The 22,130-nt window shown below is 38.9% G+C and overlaps 1 protein-coding gene across 2 annotated transcripts; it reads right to left on the bottom strand.

The window, feature by feature from the left end:
- Positions 1-471: 471 nt before the first annotated feature.
- Positions 472-12,417, bottom strand: LOC135214820 (mucin-2-like). 2 transcript variants are annotated; one of them, XM_064249209.1, is made up of 8 exons: positions 12,181-12,417; positions 10,322-10,394; positions 7,502-7,721; positions 7,108-7,242; positions 6,222-6,431; positions 5,954-6,031; positions 5,230-5,323; positions 472-4,132 (listed from the first exon to the last, which is right to left on the bottom strand). In XM_064249209.1, exons 3-8 carry the CDS (start codon positions 7,709-7,711, stop codon positions 2,103-2,105), a joined length of 2,757 nt encoding a protein of 918 aa, XP_064105279.1. In that variant the 5' UTR covers positions 7,712-7,721; positions 10,322-10,394; positions 12,181-12,417; the 3' UTR covers positions 472-2,102. The 2 variants fall into 2 exon arrangements, with proteins under 2 accessions (XP_064105279.1, XP_064105270.1); XM_064249200.1 differs by having other exon boundaries at positions 7,502-7,711.
- Between the last annotated feature and the right edge of the window lie 9,713 nt (positions 12,418-22,130).

The raw sequence follows: 22,130 nt of genomic DNA, 5'->3' as shown, positions 1-22,130 counted from the left end.
TAAGGCACACAGAGGGCAAATGAATACTGAAGTTACTGGATAAATGCCTTTTATTGTTTAACTGGTAGTCTTCAAAATCATCACAGGACTTAATATCAAGAGATCACAACCTATTTAATAGACTCCCGTTATTAAAAAGTGGTTATTATACACAGATATTCAGAAAGGACGCTAACACGATACGTACGCACACACCGAGAAGAGTGATGGCGAAACCTATCGTGTTGCGCACAGAAACTAAATCAAAACATGATCTATATATCGTGGACATATATATATATATATATATATATATATATATATATATATATATTATATATATATACTATATATATATATATATATACTATATATATATATGTATGTATATATATATATATATATATATATATATATATATGTATAAATATATATATATATATATATATATATATATATTATATATATATATGTGTGTGTGTGTGTGTGTGTGTGTGTGTATATGGCTGGCCCGATTGCCCACATTTTTATTTACCTGGCAAGGAACCAATTGGTTAATTTGCAATGGAACCTACAGCTTATTGTGGGATCCGAACCACGTTATATCGAGAAGTGAATTTCTAATCACCAGAAATACATTCCTCTGATTCCGCGTTGGTAGGCGAGTACGCAACCGACTCATCCAGTGAGGAACTACACACCGTATCGTACGTTACTTTCTTCATGAATGTGATTGTTTTTATTTTGTTCGCATGATTTTGTGATGAAAAGTTATTTCATGTTCATTCTAAATTCGCTGTTTTCATATGAAATTAAAAAATAATTGGTTAAAATCATAGAACAGGTCATAACCATTTGACACAATGCACACAATATCATTGATGTAAAATACTATGTCAATAAGTCAAGTTTTATCTTTCCCTTATTCCCCCCCCCCCAACACCCCCCTCCCCTCGCCGACCCTTCTTTCTCTCGTTATCAATCCACCTTTGTGAAATGGATACTAAGTCTGGAATAGTAATGTAAAAAGGATAAATGAATAAAACAAAATACTCTTGACAGACCCGAATTTCATTCATCAACTACAAAGATTTCGGAAACCCCCCAATTTCTGAATAACCAAGTAGGTCATTAGCTCATTTCATCCTACATTGCTCACTTGAACAAGGCGCGATCCGACCTCCAGCATACTCGTGGTACATGCTAAAATCTATGGTCAAATAGCGCGTTGTTTCACCAACGAAAATTAAAATAAATATAAACGCTATATTTTCTTAGAAATAGTTTTTCTCTACTGTTTAACATGCACTTTATTTATTTTTTACATTTTCGTTCTAATAAATAAATCATAAATATCCTTTCCTAAAATTCCTGTATCTTTAACTTATTGTGAAACACTTTTTTTCAGACCTTTTGAGGTTTTTCCGTATGACATCCTAATAACAACAACAACAACAACAACAAAGAAGTTTGTACGCTTACTCCCCGAGTAAGCGAAAATTGCAATGCTAACATGTGCCTGGAAACATTCCATTACATAAAAAATACTGCGAAGAGAGAGAGATGGAGAGAGACGGGCGGGGAAGGGGGGGGGGGGGGCAGGGGGTGGGGGGGTGGGGAGGAGAATGAATGAAAAGACAGACGGGGAAATGAGGTTTAAAGAATGAGGAAGGGTGGGTAGAGGGGGGAAGTACCCAGAGAGTGCATATCCGAATGAATTCGTAAATCTGGACTGGCTAGGTTTGGCTATGTCCTAAAATTCAAGAATAACGTGTCTTTAAAATCTGTGTTTGGACATGGAATTTTGTTTTATCAAAAATGAAGGGAGGGCGTGAGAAACTCTGTTTCAAAGTACCATACCAATCACTCGATTGGTTTGTAAGATATTGGCAAAAAACGATGACTCAAGCTTCCTGAAATACTTAGCAGTAGTTTCACGAACCAGGGAAATTCAGCCACGACACAACAAATTACAGCGAATTCTTCTTCTTCTTTCCCACCGTTATCCCTACATTAAGGGGTCGGTTGCCTGCTACGCCTTCTCTACTGCCTTCTCTCAAGCGAATTCCCGAGAGGTTAATGCGAATAGCAACAAGGAACCCATGACGCTATCAAAAGAAGTGTTAATTTTTCCTTCGCCAGTGCTCCCTCACCACGCAAGGTCCTCGTTCATACCCCCTTACGAACGTGCCGTCTTTTCTATGGTAACTCGAGACGCTGCTAGCACCACGAGTGTGTTCAGGGATGAAAATATACTGATCATTTGTATCAGGTGGCACTGGGATATCACAGAGGCTCTTTGGGGTAGAACGAGAGACGGGTTCACAAGGTGCTGTAGAACGAAACGTTGTAGAACCACCATAAATAGGACTGGAAGGTTCACGAGAAAAACTATCAATGGGAGATGTGTCTGTGTTCAAAAGAGAGATTGGTTGTAGTGAGGGTATTCTGTCAAAGGTGTTTACTAATTTGTCGAGTGAATTGAAAAAAGAACTAGTAGACGTGTGACGTGGAAAGGCAGAATAACTGGGTTCCCCTGAAAGGTCGTTGTTGGAATATGTAGGGCTGGAAGGAGGAAAGCCTGAATTAGAAAAGATTCCCTCAATAATGTTAATAGGTGATGTTGGTTTGTGAGGAGGAAAGCCCGAATTACTCGTAGGTGTTTTCGCAATAACGCCAGTGGATGATGTAGGTTTGTGAGGACAGCCTGAAGGTGATTTTGCAATGTCAGTGGATGATGTTGGTTTGTGAGGAGGAAAGCCTGAATTACTCGTAGAAGATGTTTTCGCAATAATGTCAGTGGATGATGTAGGTTTGTCAGGAAGAAAGCCTGAATTGCTTGTAGGTGTTTGCGCAATTATGTCACTGGTTGATGTAGGTTTGTAAGGAAAGCCTGAAATACTGGTAGACGGTGTTTTTGCAGTAATGTCATGGGATGATGTAGGTTTGTCAGGAAGAAAGCCTGAAATACTGGTAGAAGGTGCTTTTGCAGTAATGTCAGTCGATGATGTAGGTTTGGCAGAAAGAAAGCCTGAATTACTCGTAGAAGGTGCTTTTGCGGTAATGTCAGTGGATGACGTAGGTTTGGCAGAAAGAAAGCCTGAAATACTGGTAGAAGGTGCTTTTGCAGTAATGTCAGTCGATGATGTAGGTTTGTCAGGAAGAAAGCCTGAAATACTGGTAGAAGGTCCTTTTGCAATAATGTCAGTGGATGATGTAGGTTTGTCAGAAAGAAAGCCTGAATTGCTCGGAGGTGTTTTCGCAGTAATGTCACTGGTTGATGTAAGTTTGGCAGGAGGAAAGCCTGAATTACTTGTAGAAGGTGTTTTCGCAATAATGTCAGTGGGTGATGATGGTCTGTGAGGAGGAAATCCTGAATTAGGTGGTTTTACACTAATATCATTGGATGATGTAGGAGGAGGAGGAAAGCCTGAATTACTCGTAGATGTTTTTGCAATAATGTCACTATCAGTGGATGATGTAGGTTTGTGAAGAGGAGAGCCTGAATGAGAGGGCATTCTCATATTGGGAGATGTAGATTTGTAAGGAATAAATCCTGAAATAGAAGGCGGTCTTGAAATTAAGTAATTGGATGATGCAGGTTTGTAAGGGAGAGCAGAATTATGTGTTCTCACAGTACTGTCACTGCGAGATGCAGGTTTGTGAGGAAAAAAGTCTGAGTTATAAGGTTTTCCGGAAATTATGTGATTGGATAATGTAGGTTTATAAGGAGAAACAGATTTAGGTGTTCTCAGAATATTGCCGTTGGGAGACGTAAATATGGAAGGAGGAGACTTGAGGGAAAGTGGGTGAGCACTTTTATTTCGGGAAAGCAGAAGCTTAGAGTAAGGTTTGGGGTCTTCACGAAAAATCTCCGAATAAAGGCATCCAAAATTAGGGTAGGGAATAGGTTTCTTGTATTCCTCTGTCAGCTTGCCAGGCTCTGCCGCCTGAATCCTGGTGGGCACCGACGCTGGCGACCTTTGACGTTGGGCATCTTTGCCCGGGGTTTCAGTGTCACTCAGGAATCTGCTGGTTTTCTTGGGTAAATTTGTCTTCGCCTCTTGTTTTTCTTTTTGCCTCTCTACAGCAGGGGGAGGACCGTCGTCATTCAGTCTGGCCTCCTCAGCTTTCAGAACGCCAGAAGAAATATCTGTAAGGATGAAACATGAACCGTGAACCTTTTGTGACTTGACTGTGGTTAACTCTTCCAGCCCTGATATCTTCAAAGCTTTAGCATTGCCACAGCCAATTATTGCTTAAGGCTAGATTGTCATCTATTGCCCTGAACGATGAAAAGACTATATTTTTAAAATCAAAGCATCAGCTGAGCTACCGTGTGTCTGGTTGGAATACATTGCAAGTACGTATCTTGTTACCTAGATGGCTGTATGTTATTTCAAATTATACTATTAGAAACCACAAGCTTGGGGCTTTGTCATAGCTTTTGTATTGTTATGGTCACTGTCTTGTATTCGAATCCCATTGCTCATAACTACATTGTGAAATATTATCCTTAAATTTTTTAATTCATAATTTACGTTTCAGTACATATCTTCTGCTTTACGCTTCCCACGTTGTTACAGTGTGTGTGTGTGTGTGTGCAAACTTATTGACAAGTTCAATAAGATTGTACAGTCATTATGAATACCAGTGATAATAATTAGGTGACTGAGGCGGTCACAACCCGGGTTAGACTTCATTAAGAAGTCTAGTACGAAGTCCAATTGTTATTGATTGTCATGTTCCTATAATGAATAAATAAAAGCAGGATTGTTGAGATCTTGATAAGGTAAGACAGTAATATGAATAAATAAAGTGTAAATACAAACAGATATTGGTAAGAACTGGTGGGAAAGTAATAACAGTGAATCACTGGTATGACCCAGGTAGCACTACAAGTGATGACGTCACAAATGTTCCGCCAGGCCTTGCTTAAGGGGGCCATGGGTTAGAGAGGGCGTGTGTCTGGCAACCTCAATCAAGAGGCTTGCTGAGAACTTGAAGGCTAATGCCTTCCATCGCCACCACCTTTTCTAGGAATAATAAGCAGGACGTCAAAAAAAAAAAAAAAAAAAAAAAACCTGAATGGAGACATTTTGAAAATGAGTATCTACAAACAAGTAATTCTGACTTTGTTCCTGTTACAAACTGAATGCGCCTCCTTCCAACCCATCAGGTTCAGGTATACCAACAGAACACGCTCTTCCCGAAGAGATCCCAGCCCCTGGCACAACTTTAGAAAAGTACCTGGTGCGTCTTTGTCTGTGTTCTTCTCGGAGAAGTGTCGCATCCTCTTGATCTCCCATTCCTCCAACAGGCGAATCAGAAGCTCGAGGGCTCTCTGTTCAAGTGCACAAATATGAAAGCAATTATGATATGTACATATGAATGCAATTATTTGGATCTTTCCTAGATAGTGACCCCCTTTGCGGCCTGTTTAGTACCAGCCCGTTGGAGATTACCGTAAAAACATAAACAAAAGACTGTAAACATAATAAAGATAATGACCCCCAAGAACTATTAGTGCTAGTTAACGACCCCTGAAAATTCTTGGGGCACTATCTAGAAGAAATCCCAATTATTTCACCAGTAAGATTGGGATTTTATAGATACGAAAGAAAAAAGAAATATGAACGTCATGAAAGTGTCGATCAGATCCCCCAGTTACGGAAATATAATGAATGATGACGCTACACAGATGCAAATGCAACCATTACAACTTAAACCAGGATTTCTAAGAATAATGATAGCGGTTAAGCTAAAAACATTTATAGATACATTGTCATTTTTCACATCATACCAGCATATGTATATGTATATATATATATATATATATATAAATATATATATATATATATATATATATATATAATATATATACAAGCATGTATGTCTGTATCTATGTATGTATTTTATTCCTTAGGTTTTCTGTAAATACAGAAGAAGCAAAATGATGCTGATGGTTCCTCACCATGTCTATCTCTTCTGGAGGTATAACTCCAGCCTCTTCCTCCTCCTCTTCCTCTCTCTCTCCCTCTTGTTGTTCAGCCTCCGGTTCGAGAAAGAAAAAACCGCTAATACACAAAGTTTAAAAAATAAATAAAAGTTCTAGAAGAATAAAAAAACTGTAAAGAAATTGTTATAACAATTATGAAAACTAAAAAATATAATTGCTTAATATCAAGGTTAGTTGGAACGAGGCTCAAGAAGCCAAAGGAGTGAGCAAGTTAGGCCTTTACCAAAGTCAGACGAACAGCGGCCCTACTGAAGGATGTGACTGCCTTCAGGAATCTCATGAGCTGGACTGTCCAGAGCTCCCTCTTGTGGGCAGTTTTAGACTCAAGGCTGGGGTCTGAGAGCAGCAGGAACTTGAGCTGCTGCTCCTCGCTGCTGAGGAGGAAGTCCTGCATGCTGTAGCTCCCTCGGGGTCCTTTCCCTTCAGGGTCCTTCTGAAATTGTCAGAAGATATCAGGAGGTAATGTAAAAATTATGAATAAAAAAATAAATGAAAAAAAATCGTGTGTTCCTCCAGTTTGTTCTTGGACAGGTAGCATGAACGGTAACTCAGGGGTTCATTTCTGCCTAATGTGTAGCCTAACAAAATAGCTTAATGTATAACGGCCACCATAATAAACATCATTAAGATAATGACCCCAAAGAACTATCGGTGCTAGTTAATGACCCCCCGAAAATTCTAGGGGTCACTTTCTGGAAGAAATCCCAATTATTACACCAGTATGAAGATTGGGATTTTATAAATACGAAAAAAAATATGAACGTCATGAAAGTCTGTCGATCAGATCCACCAGTCACGGAAATATAATGAATAATGATGTTACACAGATGCAAATGCAATCATGACCACTTAAAGCTAGATTCCCAGGAATAATTATGGCGGTTAAGCTAAAAACATTTATAAATTGTCATTTTCCACAACATTTTACCAGCATATATATGTATATATATATATATATATATATATATATATATATATATAGATATATATATATGATCTACATATATATATATATTTATACGTATGTAAGTATGTATTTATGTATGTATATTATTCCTAAGGTTTTCTGTAAATACAGAAGAAGTAAAATGATGCTGATGGTTCCTCACCATGTCTATCTCTTCTGGAGGTATAATTCCAGCCTCTTCCTCCTCCTCTTCCTCTCTCTCTCCCTCTTGTTGTTCAGCCTCTGGTTCCTGCTCTTCTCGGTCTGATTTCACGTCTGCATCTAGTGTTTTGCTCTCCTTTAATAAAGTGTTTACTGTTTTCAGAAACACTTTTCAGTGAATTATATAAGGTGGAGTTGTATTCTTGCATAAATATGACTTAGTAAACCAAAATCGATCAATAACGAAAAAGAAAAAACCGCTAATGCACAAAGTTAAAAAAGAATTAATAAAAGTTCTTGAAAGTGTCATAACAATTATGAAAAATAATAAATATTATTGCTTAATATCAAGGTGAGTTATAACGGGGTTCAAGAAGCCAAAGTTAGGCCCTTACCAAAGTCAGACGAACAGCGGCCCTACTGAAGGATGTGACTGCCTTCAGGAAACTTATGAGCTGGACTGTCCAGAGCTCCTTCTTGTGGGCAGTTTTAGACTCAAGGCTGGGGTCTGAGAGCAGCAGGAACTTGAGCTGCTGCTCCTCGCTGCTGAGGAGGAAGTCCTGCATGCTGTAGCTCCCTCGGGGTCCTTTCCCTTCAGGGTCCATCTGAAATTGTCTGAAGATATCAGGAGGTAATGTAAAAATTATGAATAAATAAATAAGAAAAATCGTGTTCCTCCAGTTTGTTCTAGGACGGGTAGCATAAACGGTAACTCAGGGATTCACTTCTGCCTAATGTGTAGCCTAACAAAATAGCTTAATTTGTATAATGACCACCATAATAAACAACCCTCCCACCACAACCCCCTACTTTTGGGCGTGGAGATAGCACCCTCATTCATAGTCATGCATGGAGGCACAGATCGTGGTAGCGAAAGTGTCATGTATTATTGGGCACGGAAAGGGGAGGAACACAAAAGATTCATACGAAAATGGAAAGGTTTACGAAAGGTAATAGAAAGGAAAATAAAAGATTCGAGAAGGGGATACGACATATTCAAAATAATTCTTTAAAAAATCTCCAAAAGATGAAATAATAACAGTTCAGGCCGCTAAATTTACCATCTACAGATTAATTCGTCTACCAAGGACAGCTGATAAAAAAAAATTAAAATGAATGAAAGTTACGAATTGCGCTGAGCAATTACTAGACATGATTAGGCGGAAGGAAGGGAACCTGGTAACCGAGGAATCAACATAGTAGATCATTCGGGCTGATTCCGCTACTGCAGATTAATTTCAATGTTACGCTTTGAAAGTGGTTGTTTCAACAGTGATAAACAACGAAAAATGTTATTTCTTCACTTATTTCAGTTCAGAAACTATTGAAACGACTATGCCTAGACCCATAAGCACTGATTATTATTCTCCCTTTAAATCTTCTGTTTTGTCAGTTCCGTGAACTTACTTTTGTGATAAAATAGCTGGAAGTGCCAGGTAAACATGGTCTTTTGTTTTTTTCAATTTTGTGAAGAGACATTTGAGACATATCTAGAGAGTATAATGTAACCGCCATCGGCCAGCGGCCCAATACGAACGCCGCTTCTTTTACGTAGTGGTATAATGGTATTCCTCGGCTATGCATGAACCTATGCTCTCCCAGTTCAAACATAGCTAAGATCTAACGGTTGTCGGCTAGCACCCAGTGATTGCGCGTATATTTACAAGGCCTGGAATCATTACGTGAACAGCTGGACTGTGGCTCGCCATCGTCGTCAAACAGAGCGTAATTTTCTTCATGGGGCCTTGTTCTTGTGTCTAACTTCTAAGATAAGCCTGAACTCACGGCGTTTTTTTGAGACTATATGGTTCAAGTAATGTTCCTAAGACAAGCCTATTACGGGGTCCTTACTACATGTGTTACGACACGAATTCGTGCTTTGTCTGTAATAGAAACTGGTATTTAAGAACATGTTAAGAAAGGGTTGTCGTAAATCATTATATCTGCAAACTATCATAAGGCAGATCTCATCTAGTTTAGGAATGACAGGAGTGAATTCTTCATGATTTGTTTAGCATACGGGTATTCTGGGTAGTAGCTACTTGATGCCCTAGGTTAGGTTAGGTTAGGTTAGGAGTACTCGTTCAAATTAGGGTTTTCAGGTGTATTTTTTGTGTGATATTTTAAATTGATTTTTTTTTCTTTTACTAAGAAACTATTTTTAAGACATGGCTCCTCACGGAGATGTTGTTTACTGATGAAATTCTTTGACAATATAGAAAAGGGTGTGTATACTGCAGTATACAGGTGAGATTATCAGAGAAATATATGAGATAATGAGAACTTTACCATTTTTTGTTTTTCATTTTAGGTTCATCCAGCTCAGCTGGTCGCCGCCGTATTTAGAACCAGCCTGCATGTGAGGAACGTCAAAATATATACAAAAGACGGGAAATTTCTCATTATCTCTGTACATTTTCTCATTATTTCAACAGCAATGCATCATGCACACCTTTTTCTATATTGCTCAAGCAAACAAATTTCATTAATTACCAATATTTCTCATTATTTCAACAGCAATGCATCATACACACCCTTTTCTATATTGCTCAAGCAAACAAATTTCATTAATTGCCAATATTTCTCATTATTTCAACAGCAATGCATCATACACACCCTTTTCTATATTGCTCAAGCAAACAAATTTCATTAATTGCCAATATTTCTGTGCAGAGTTAGAGGTCCGTTCGTATCCCGTATACTCTACATTTAGATGAGGTTTTCCAGCGGGTTTTGATGAGATGTATTGATTTCCGTGTCGTTTCTGGCAAGCTTAGTTTCAGTGTGTTTGGAGATTTGAATTATTATAAAAAGAACGCACATCACACACAAACACCAACCATTATTGAAACTAGAATTTTACAGGCAAAATTTTATATTAGGTGTTCCTACATTAGGAACAATGAAAACTCAATTTAATTGAGTTGTTTCTAAAACGAGAAACAGCCAACATCATAGAATCCTTCACGCATAGTTTTTTATGCAACAAAAAGAGCAAAAGCAGCAGCTTTTCCTAATGCTTAATTTTACGTCAGTTGTATCTGCATCAAGACAATTTACTTTTACGTAAGCGGTTTCTGCAACTTTTTTAAACCCTAGCCGTTTCAACAACTTAATTTCTACTTCAACTGTTTTTTTTTTTTTTTTTTTGTGCAACAAACTTCTTTTACACCCACCAACTGCTCGAGCAATTTGAAACAACAGCAACAACTTACTTTGCTCTCCGTCAACGACACTGGGAGTTGTGGCAACAGTTTATTTACGAGTTGAAGTTTGTTTTATCTGTGTCTGCGGAGAAAAAAGAAAAACACTTATCAGTGGTGATAATAAATGCAGGATAATGTTATCAAATGCTTTTTTATGTGATGATTTGCCTCATAACCGAGGACTTTAATATTTTTTTTTCGTAATCGGTTTGTGACATCGATGAACTGTGAAGTTGATAAAAAGCTAGGTATAGTCTTCGAAGAATGTGAACACGCGCGCGCGCGCGCTCGGATAGAACTTCACACAGTCAAGCAACTCCTATGAGGCAACGCAAATTGACAAAAATAGTGAACAAACAAGAGAGAAAGAAAGTTAATCTGTTTCGGTGGTATTTTCTAAGGAACCGGAATTGGAATATAAATATATATGTATGTGTGTATACACACACACACACACATATATATATATATATATATATATATATATATATATAGATATATATTATATATAGATATAATAGAGAGAGAGAGCAACATTCCTGCACAGGGCACCATATTTCGGAAGTTGTAAGATGATTCGTACAATAAGATTGCATAGTAATGAGTAAACGGAATAATATTCATTTTTTTCCAGTATTGATAATAACTGTAGTTACCATTTAAACTGCAGGCAGTGGCATACGAAGGACAACCTCGTATTGAAAAATTTAAATGAAGAGAGAGAGATTATTGTACAATATCCTACTAACAAACCTCAAAATTCGGAAAAAAATGTTTAATTTTTCGTTTGCATCCCGTAAGTGGGGGTAGTGCCGTCAGTGCTCCTCACGCGGTGCACTGTAGGTATTACTTCGGGTTATTTGCAGTATCCCTTCGGCCCCTAGCTGCAACCTCTTTCATTCCTTTTACTGCACCTCCATTCATGTTCTCTTTCTTCCATCTGACTTTCCACCTCTCCAACAATTGTTTCGTAGTGCAACTGCGAGGTTTTCCTCCTGTTAACGCCCCCATACACTGAACGATTGTCTGTATCGTTCGCAAAAACGCTGTGTATGGGCGTGTCTAAATGCAAAAGTAGGCGGGGCTTCGTGTCTGAACGATCTCAACGGGAATCCATCACGAGAAGGTTTCTGGCTTGCGACTTAAGTCTGTCATACACAGGTCGTTCAATGTATGGGTTTGTCTCCCGATATAACGCTGTCGCGCGCCTCTCTTCTGTATGAATAGTGTGTGTGTGTGTGTGTGTGTGTGTGTGGGTCGATAACGACAATCGTTCAGACAATCGTTCAGTGTATGGGAGCCTTTACACATTTCAATGAAACCTTTTACTGTTATTTCCGTCTTGGCGCTGAATGACTTCATAGGTCCCAGCGCTTGGCCTGTGGCCTAGATTTCATATAGTATTCTATGACGAGCAAGTCGCGCACTAAATAGTACGCGATGCTGACAGGATGGACATCCAGCTTTCCAGCTATGTCGTTACCTGGAATCTTTTAAATTTAGGTGCTGTATGCTGGAATGGAATATAAACTTTAGGCCAGGCGCTGTGACCTATGAGGTCATTCATTGCCTCTACGGAAATTGAGGATAAAAAGGCTTCAGATGTGAAACAGGAGGTAAAACCGGCAGTTGTGTTATGAAACAATTGTTAGGAGAGGGTGGAAAGTAAGAGGAAGAAAGAGAATATGGACGGAGGTACAATTAATGGAATGGAAGGGGTTGCAGTTAAGGACCCACGGGACGCTGCAAAAACACCTGAAGCAATGCATACAGTGCACCACGGAGATATACAGTACGTTGCCGGACATCGGTTTTCACCTGACCAGAACGCAGAACTCCACATCAATAACCAACAAAAGATTTCTCACCAGACTTGAATGTGAAATTTCAGTTCTCCGGTCTCCCTCTGCCACTATTGAAAAATGGCAGGTCTGCAAAATCTCAGGAAGACCCAGTCTCAATCTTCGGTGACTGTGTGGCACAGTACGTTCCACTACGGATAATTCACACTTGAGGGTATGATATGAAGTACTGGGTAATGTTGTGTCTTGACCGTGTACCAACGTCTCAGTAGATAGCACTACTCTTCAAAGCGAGTCTTGCATAGCCGTCTGCGCATGCGCACCTGAGGATACCCCCTATCACAGGATGTTTTGGTTTTGTATGATAGGAGAAACAATTTTTGTTTTGCCATACTTTCACTCACGTCAGCAAGTAAAAATCCTAAAGTTCTGATCGAAATATATCTTATTGCTAGGCGCAAGCGATACCGTAGGGTACCGAGACTTAGCGTTTTTCTGATTTTTATCAACTCTTATCCCTCCTTAAAGACGTGTTTGGCATTCGTCCACATCCCGTCTTCGTCTTCACCGAGTTCTTTGAAGGGGATAAACCATCGCCATCTTTGAATTCTTGGGTAAACCTAGTAAAAAGTTAAGGGTGTTTACTGTTTACAATTTTGTCGTATTAGCTATGGAAGGAGGGTGTGGGTGGGGTGTGGATTGTCTTACCTTAAAAGTCGTAATTAGAGGAGAGAGAGCTCTTTTCAAAAATGTAGGTTACAATTTCATATCGAGTATTGACAACTTATAGAATATTTCCAACTTTATTTACACTCAGGTTATCCAACGTCGTACTAATGCTTCCATATTCACGGCAGAGAATAGGTTTGCTGATAAACTTTCTAAAGGCGGCCATACACATACGCGACTGGCTTGGGGTTTGTCCTGCCGGGATTAGCGCGCGCTCCAGTCCGCTTGGGTATTGCCCATACACGCAGAGGACTTGCTCTACGCATATTTTGAGAGGGCAGAGCTAATATGCAGTGGCCGTGTTCCTTTCAGTCCTGTAGTGTCCTGATATGGTGATTGTTTTTAAATCATGGCACCAAGTAAAAGGAAGATAAGTGCAATAATGATAATAGCACTCCTGCAAGATGAATACGAGCATGAAATATGCAAGAAAAATTGTAAAGTATGGGTGAAACCATGGCTAATAAAGAGAGGTTTTTACCATATGACTTAAATGAAAGAATTAAAAGAAAATAACCCGGAAGATTATAGAAATGATTTAAGAATGATTGATGATGATTGTAGTGTTCCTAATTTTTATTGCTGCTTCAGGTACAGTAATCGGGTAACGGAATCCATTCATTTAGTTTAGGAGGACCTCTGAATATACAATATGCTTTTCAGCTTTTTCATTTTATTTAACCAACGCAAAGTTTAACCTGCATTTGAGAATGTTTCTCTCTCTCTCTCTCTCTCTCTCTCTCAAGGTGATATGAAATGCATCATTCTTAAACATACTTTACTTCGTATAATAGGAATCTAAATTGACTCTGGAGATGAATGAATTTGAATATCGATGAAAGGTGATATCGATCACTATGGACAGATTTCCTCTCAAATGTTTTACTAGTGAAATTCACAGTCGTTTAAGAATGTTAATATTTTTATCGCCACGTTTATCCTTTAAAATGTTTTGCAAATTAATTGTAAAACTCATTTATATTAGTCAAAAGATACCATGAAAGGCTGGCAGTTTTGGCTTTCACAAAAGCTGTTTGCATCTTTATCTATTTGTTTTTACATAATTCCAGTAATTGCTCATAAGCTGCTTGTCTTTTTACTGGATTGGAATAATCCGAACTTCGTATTTTCCAAAAGCACGGTAGTGCTCTGTACAGGTCCAAAAAAATCAGAATGAAATCGTGAGATAAATACTTGACTGACTGCGACATCCTTTCACAACAGCAGTACTGCCCAGACTCCCACGGGGAAATAAGGTATTGTACAGTTGGATAAAAAAAAAAAAAAAATCTGAGCTGTTTATATCGTTGTAATGAAGATTGTTGTCTCACTTGTAATATGTTTGTTTATTAAGGTTCCATTTAACTTTCGGCCAAGACGTTATCTTACCACCGTGTCTTTTATTGTATATTGGTCATATTCATTACACAACTCTTAAAATGTATCAACATTTTAAAGTTATGTTGGTATTGACGAAAATCACGAACATCATAACAGGATATTTTAACCTTATCATGTAAGCCAAGTTTACAGAATCGGTTGCAGTGCGTTTCCTACAAATTCTACAATAGGAAGCTATAAAGAGAAGTGCAGCAGCACTTGATTGAATATACCCAAAAACTCAGTGAATGTGTTGAGAGTCTCCGACACTTAGCTCCTCTCTCTCTCAGCTATACCAGCTAACTTAGTGACATGATGCCATCTAGAAAAAACCCTTACCTCAGTATGCAGTTCTGATATGTCATTAGTGTATTCAGGAGAGGATCAGTGACCCAATAATGTCGAAGATTGCTCTTCCTGACAATACCCATAAGTATAACGAAAGCAAAGAAATTTCCCATCTCGGATACTGCAATGTCATACCACTCTTGTTCCCTTGAGTGTTCGCTTGTCATATTATTCCCCATTTCATGACAAAAGGAGAGAGAGAGAGAGAGAGAGAGAGAGAGAGAGAGAGAGAGAGAGAGAGAGAGGGAGGGGGAGGAGAGGTGAGGGAAGGAAGAGAAAGGGGGTGGAGGGAGATGGTAGGAGAAGTTTTTTTATACTGTTGTGTTCATATCCATTTCTGGCTAATCGAACCTTTTGCCTCTTCGTACAGGACAAGTGTCTATTCTTTATAATTTGTGATTCATGATATTCTTATAAATTACGGTACTGGGTGTAGTACACCAAAGCAAAATCTCGTACTTATACGAATCTTAGTTACAGAGAAATAGGTTAGAGAATTCGCGAGCACTTTTACAGAGCTCATTTTATGAAGCAGTGCTCGCCGAGTATACAGTTCTCAATGTAATTATTAACAGGAACAATAATTACGTGAGCATATTATATTTAACGGTAGTATCTTTATTTCATACCATGGTGATTATGATCCCTATTGGCTAATCCTACAATCAAGGAACGATAAATGATATATGAAGCATGGTATTGTTTTACTCAACTCGAAACAGAGTCTGAATCCCAGTGGAGGTGAGGTCGTCAGCAGGATTTTTAAATGTGTCAGACTTCATAACCACTCACACTGAATTGAAGGGACACAAATCTGGCGCTGCGAGGACGAATTGTCACTTTACGCGACAATGGCTTCTTGATACGAGCCATTGCAGGTGATGTTGGTGTGTCCCCCACCACGGTACATTTGTGGATAAGAAGTTGGGAGGAGTAGGAACTTGAACGACTTGTGTAAGTTTTTTTACGCTGAATAATTGGTGGATATGGTACATTGTTCATGGTTATTTAATCTTGCTTATTTAATGTGAAAGTTTCTTTCTTAAATGTATTTCGTCTCGCTATTATAATTTTGGTTAGACCACAGATACAGATATCCACAGCCATTCCAACACCACAGTAATATTTCAGGTGCACCTCCATATTTCGACACCGGTGGGTGGTTGGCCCTTGGCGACCTCAACCATGAAAAAAGTTAGATAGTCGATTGAGTTGTCTCAGTAAAATTAAGCCTATAAGAGCATTTTATTTGTGCCCACCAACTAAGTTGAGAATATTATGGAAATATGTAATCACGTTCTATTTGATATGCTTTTGAAACCAAAAATATACGGCCATGTTTACTAAATTAAGATCAATCCATCGAGTACAAAATTTGAAGAATCTAGAATTGATTGCGATGTTATATAAATTATAAGTTAAACATTTAAGATAGTATGTTCTCTTAGCTAGGCCAGGGGGTCCACGGAAAACCACCCCAGCTGAGGACGACGCCATTATCAGGGCGGCTCGAGAGCAACCCTTAACCAACGCCGAGGCCATTCGTGAAGACCTTGGATTAGAAGTGTCATCGATGACAGTACGACGCAGACTCCACTATGCTGAGATTCATCACAGAACTCCAGCGACGAAGGAGCTCTTGACGGAGTGACATAAGGCGGGAAGGCTTGATTTTGCCCAACGTCATGCTGATAAGGGTTTGGACTTTTGGGGCCGGATCATCTTTACTGACGAGAAGTGCTTTTCGTCCACATCGCACAGGAAGCTGCATTGTTGGCAAACAAATAGAACTCGGTATGATAAGCAAAATCATTACTTGCATCAATTATCAATCGCATTCTTCTTTATATTAATTATTAATCTTCAGATTTTGTTCCACGGAAGTGGACTGTCAAAATATATAAAGGAGTAAACATAAATAAGAGTGCTATTTCTGAGATAAATATTAGGTAAGGGACAGTGGCATCATTTCCTCTTTTTCCTCAAATATAATTAAATAAATAATTAGACAATAGAATTCTTTCAGTGTTGTTCATCACTGAGAATTTATATTATATACCCCCATTTTTTCTCTCATTCAGATATGAACCCCGTAACATCGTTGAGGTGGTTCGATCCGGCCATGTCACCTGCAACGTATGGGGCTGGGTGTGTCTGCATGGTATGGGTGATGTGTTCCGTGTCGAGGGACGATTTACAGCAGCTAAGTATGTTGAGCTGCTGCAAACCTCCTCCTTGCCTTCATTACGAGAAAGGAATTTTCCCTTCCCACCAGGGCTCATCCTGTTCATGCACGACCAGAGTCCCATTCACATTGCTCGCGTTGTTCAAGAGTGATTTGCCAGACAGGATAACCTGCTTCTTCTTGAATGGCCGAGAAAAGGAGCAGATATGAATGTAATTGAACACGTGTGGGCCCAGATGGTGAACACATGGAAAATGCAACATGAGAGAACAACACAGCAACTCATGGCTCATATCAACTCTCAGTGGGAAATTTGTAGACGGAGACCGCAGCAAATTTTCAACCTTGTTCATTCGATGCCCGACAGATTGAGGGAAGTGACTGAGAGAGGGGGTGGATGGTCTAGGTATTAGATTGTATAATATAAATGTTATATTTTTTGTAATAGGACATAAAATGTTCTCATTTTGTTCTCACTAGTTATTTGATTATATGTTTTAATAAACATAATTCACAACAAGTTTTTATTATAACCATGATATTCTTGATATAATATTCGAAGTATCTGTAAAAAAAAATGGCATAATGCCTCCATACAATATTGAGAGTATTGCAGTAAACTTTCCTACTTACTCAGGCCCCACATGTTTTTGATGTGTCTTCCTAATCACCGTTTCTTGTTAACAGCATTAAATTATAGAACTGAATGACTCGCCGAGCACTGTTTCCATACAGTGAGGTCGGTAACAGTATTGGCAAATTGCCTTACCAGCATACTTTGTTCACTGTGGTGTGGCCGATACAGATATGATACTTCACTGCTTATTTTCGCTTATTAGCTTCTTGGAGTCTATTAAAATAGTTTCCATTATTTGAAATGTAGTGCTTTATATACTGATATTTTCAATGTAGTATCTTTGGTTAAAACCTAAGTTATATGAACAAGAGTAAAAATGTGGTATATTTTTTAGTCGTCGTTGTCGTTTCTGAGTATAGGGGTCATGTGCTCTGTAGGATATTTTAAAAGGTAACTGTCAATTCAGTAGATGATACTCTCTTTATGTCAGCCACTATAAGGAAAGCCCAAATGACTTCACCTATCACCTGAGGTCAACGAAATATATAGTCTATAATATATCAGTGCATACATAATTTTAGAAAAACAACAGTTAACTAAAAGGTCAACCACGTCATATGACGTGTTGCAGAAGTCGTCCCACAAATGTTGTTTACGTCATGTGACGTACTTAAGTTTTTAAATTTGCGCGCCTTCATAGCTTATTGTATCGAAATTGTTTCTGTCTACTTAGTGCCTTATTAGTGGTCTTGCTGGCCGTTTGCTCTGCTCGTCTTCCATTTGTATGAACTGCGCGGGGGAGGGGAGGTAAGGGTGGCCTAGGAGGTTGTCAGAAATGTCAAACCAGCTAATCCTGTGTGGCAAAGGATTGGTGGTGATAATTTTTTGCCTCACATCTTCGATTTTGATGAAAGTATATCAGGAATAAAGTTTATTATTCTGCTTTTAATGATTCTATAATGGAATTGACTCTAGAGAGATCCAATCGTTAATTTCATGTTATGAAATGGGGTAATATATGAAGCGAACACTCAAGGGAACAAGAGTGGTATGACATTGCAGTATCAGAGATGGGGAAATTTCTTTGCTTTCGTTATGCTTATGGGTATTGTCAGGAAGAGCAATCTTCGACATTATTGGATCACTGATCCTCTCCTGAATACACTAATGACATATCAGAACTGCATACTGAGGTAAGGGGGTTTTCTAGATGGCATCATGTCACTAAGTTAGCTGGTATAGCTGAGAGAGAGAGAGAAAGAGAGAGAGAGAGAGAGAGAGAGGAGCTAAGTGTCGGAGACTCTCAACACATTCACTGAGTTTTTGGGTATATTCAATCAAGTGCTGCTGCACTTAATATGCTCACGTAATTATTGTTCCTGTTAATAATTACATTGAGAACTGTATACTCGGCGAGCACTGCTTCGTAAAATGAGCTCGGTAAAAGTGCTCGCGAATTCTCTAACCTATTTCTCTGTAACTGAGATTCGTATAAGTACGAGATTTTGCTATGGTGTACTACACCCAGTACCGTAATTTATAAGAATATCATGAATCACAAATTATAAAGAATAGACACTTGTCCTGTATGAAGAGGCAAAAGGTTCGATTAGCCAGAAATGGATATGAACACAACAGTATAAAAAAACTTCTCCTACCATCTCCCTCCACTCTTCCTTCCCTCTACCTCTCCTCCCCCTCCCTTCTCTCTCTCTCTCTCTCTCTCTCTCTCTCTCTCTCTCTCTCTCTCTCCCTCTCTCTCTCCTTTTCATGAAATGGGGTAATAAATGAAGCGAACACTCAAGGGAACAAGAGTGGTATGACATTGCAGTATCCGAGATGGGAAATTTCTTTGCTTTCGTTATGCTTATGGGTATTGTCAGGAAGAGCAATCTTCGACATTATTGGGTCACTGATCCTCTCCTGAATACACTAATGACATATCAGAACTGCATACTGAGGTAAGGGGGTTTTCTAGATGGCATAATGTCACTAAGTTAGCTGGTATAGCTGAGAGAGAGAGAGAGAGAGAGAGAGAGAGAGAGAGGAGAGAGGAGCTAAGTGTCGGAGACTCTCAACACATTCACTGAGATTTTGGGTATATTCAATCAAGTGCTGCTGCACTTCTCTTTATAGCTTCCTATTGTAGAATTTGTACGAAACGCACTGCAACCGATGCTGTAAACTTGGCTTACATGATAAGGTTAAAATATCCTGTTATGATGTTCGTGATTTTCGTCAATACCAATATAACTTTAAAATGTTGATACATTTTAAGTGTTGTGTAATGAATATGACCAATATACAATAAAAGACACGGTGGTAAGATAACGTCTTGGCCGAAAGTTAAATGGAACCTTAATAAACAAACATATTACAAGTGAGACAACAATCTTCATTACAACGATATAAACCGCTCAGATTTTTTTTTTTATCCAACTGTACAATACCTTATTTCCCCGTGGGAGTCTGGGCAGTACTGCTGTTGTGAAAGGATGTCGCAGTCAGTCAAGTATTTATCTCACGATTTCATTCTGATTTTTTTGGACCTGTACAGAGCACTACCGTGCTTTTGGAAAATACGAAGTTCGGATTATTCCAATCCAGTAAAAAGACAAGCAGCTTATGAGCAATTACTGGAATTATGTAAAAACAAATAGATAAAGATGCAAACAGCTTTTGTGAAAGCCAAAACTGCCAGCCTTTCATGGTATCTTTTGACTAATATAAATGAGTTTTACAATTAATTTGTAAAACATTTTAAAGGATAAACGGGCGATAAAAATATTAACATTCTTAAACGACTGTGAATTTCACTAGTAAAGCATTTGAGAGGAAATCTGTCCATAGTGATCGATATCACCTTTCATCGATATTCAAATTCATTCATCTCCAGAGTCAATTTAGATTCCTATTATACGAAGTAAAGTATGTTTAATAATGATGCATTTCATATCACCTAGAGAGAGAGAGAGAGAGAGAGAGAGAGAGAGAGAGAGAGAAACATTCTCAAATGCAGGTTAAACTTTGCGTTGGTTAAATAAAATGAAAAAGCTGAAAAGCATATTGTATATTCAGAGGTCCTCCTAAACTAAATGAATGGATTCCGTTACCCGATTACTGTACCTGAAGCAGCAATAAAAATTAGGAACACTACAATCATCATCAATCATTCTTAAATCATTTCTATAATCTTCCGGGTTATTTTCTTTTAATTCTTTCATTTAAGTCATATGGTAAAAACCTCTCTTTATTAGCCATGGTTTCACCCATACTTTACAATTTTTCTTGCATATTTCATGCTCGTATTCATCTTGCAGGAGTGCTATTATCATTATTGCACTTATCTTCCTTTTACTTGGTGCCATGATTTAAAAACAATCACCATATCAGGACACTACAGGACTGAAAGGAACACGGCCACTGCATATTAGCTCTGCCCTCTCAAAATATGCGTAGAGCAAGTCCTCTGCGTGTATGGGCAATACCCAAGCGGACTGGAGCGCGCGCTAATCCCGGCAGGACAAACCCCAAGCCAGTCGCGTATGTGTATGGCCGCCTTTAGAAAGTTTATCAGCAAACCTATTCTCTGCCGTGAATATGGAAGCATTAGTACGACGTTGTATAACCTGAGTGTAAATAGTTGGTAATATTCTATATGTTGTCAATACTCGATATGAAATTGTAACCTACATTTTTGAAAAGAGCTCTCTCTCCTCTAATTACGACTTTTAAGGTAAGACAATCCACCCCCCACCCTCCTTCCATAGCTAATACGGCAAAATTGTAAACAGTAAACACCCTTAACTTTTTACTAGGTTTACCCAAGAATTCAAAGATGGCGATGGTTTACCCCCTTCAAAGAACTCGGTGAAGACGAAGACGGGATGTGGACGAATGCCAAACACGTCTTTGAGGAGGGATAAGAGTTGATAAGAATCAGAAAAACGCTAAAAAGATATAAGAAATTTTTGCGTAGCCATCGGCGAAACCTAAGTCTCGGTACCCTACGGTATCGCTTGCGCCTAGCAATAAGATATATTTCGATCAGAACTTTAGGATTTTTACTTGCTGACGCGAGTGAAAGTATGGCAAAACAAAAATTGTTTCTCTTATCATACAAACCCACAACATCCTGTGATAGGGGGTATCCTCAGGTGCGCATGCGCAGACGGCTATGCAAGACTCGCTTTGAAGAGTAGTGCTATCTACTGAGACGTTGGTACACGGTCTAGACACAACATTACCCAGTACTTCATATCATACCCTCAAGTGTGAATTATCCGTAGTGGAACGTACTGTGCCACACAGTCACCGAAGATTGAGACTGGGTCTTCCTGAGATTTTGCAGACCTGCCATTTTTCAATAGTGGCAGAGGGAGACCGGAGAACTGAAATTTCACATTCAAGTCTGGTGAGAAATCTTTTGTTGGTTATTGATGTGGAGTTCTGCGTTCTGGTCAGGTGAAAACCGATGTCCGGCAACGTACTGTATATCTCCCGTGGTGCACTGTATGCATTGCTTCAGGTGTTTTTTGCAGCGTCCCGTGGGTCCGTAACTGCAACCCCTTCCATTCCATTAATTGTACCTCCGTCCATATTCTCTTTCTTCCTCTTACTTTCCACCCTCTCCTAACAAATGTTTCATAACACCTCCTGTTTCACATCTGAAGCCTTTTTATCCTCAATTTCCGTAGAGGCAATGAATGACCTCATAGGTCACAGCGCCTGGCCTAAAGTTTATATTCCATTCCAGCATACAGCACCTAAATTTAAAAGATTCCAGGTAACGACATA

This window comes from Macrobrachium nipponense, chromosome 19 (assembly GCF_015104395.2).
Source record: "Macrobrachium nipponense isolate FS-2020 chromosome 19, ASM1510439v2, whole genome shotgun sequence".
NCBI classification, from domain to species: domain Eukaryota; kingdom Metazoa; phylum Arthropoda; class Malacostraca; order Decapoda; family Palaemonidae; genus Macrobrachium; species Macrobrachium nipponense.
Note: the sequence above shows the minus strand (reverse complement) of the source record. Positions and strands in the feature narration are given on the sequence as shown.

Excerpts from the sequence above, each read along its gene's own strand:
- LOC135214820 (XM_064249209.1), bottom strand. The coding sequence starts at position 7,711 with ATGGACCCTGAAGGGAAAGGACCCCGAGGGAGCTACAGCATGCAGGAC. Across the intron at positions 7,243-7,501 it reads CCGCTGTTCGTCTGACTTTG|GAGAGCAAAACACTAGATGC; the intron begins GTAAGGGCCTAA and ends ACTTTATTAAAG. Across the intron at positions 6,032-6,221 it reads CCGCTGTTCGTCTGACTTTG|GCTGAACAACAAGAGGGAGA; the intron begins GTAAAGGCCTAA and ends CTCGAACCGGAG.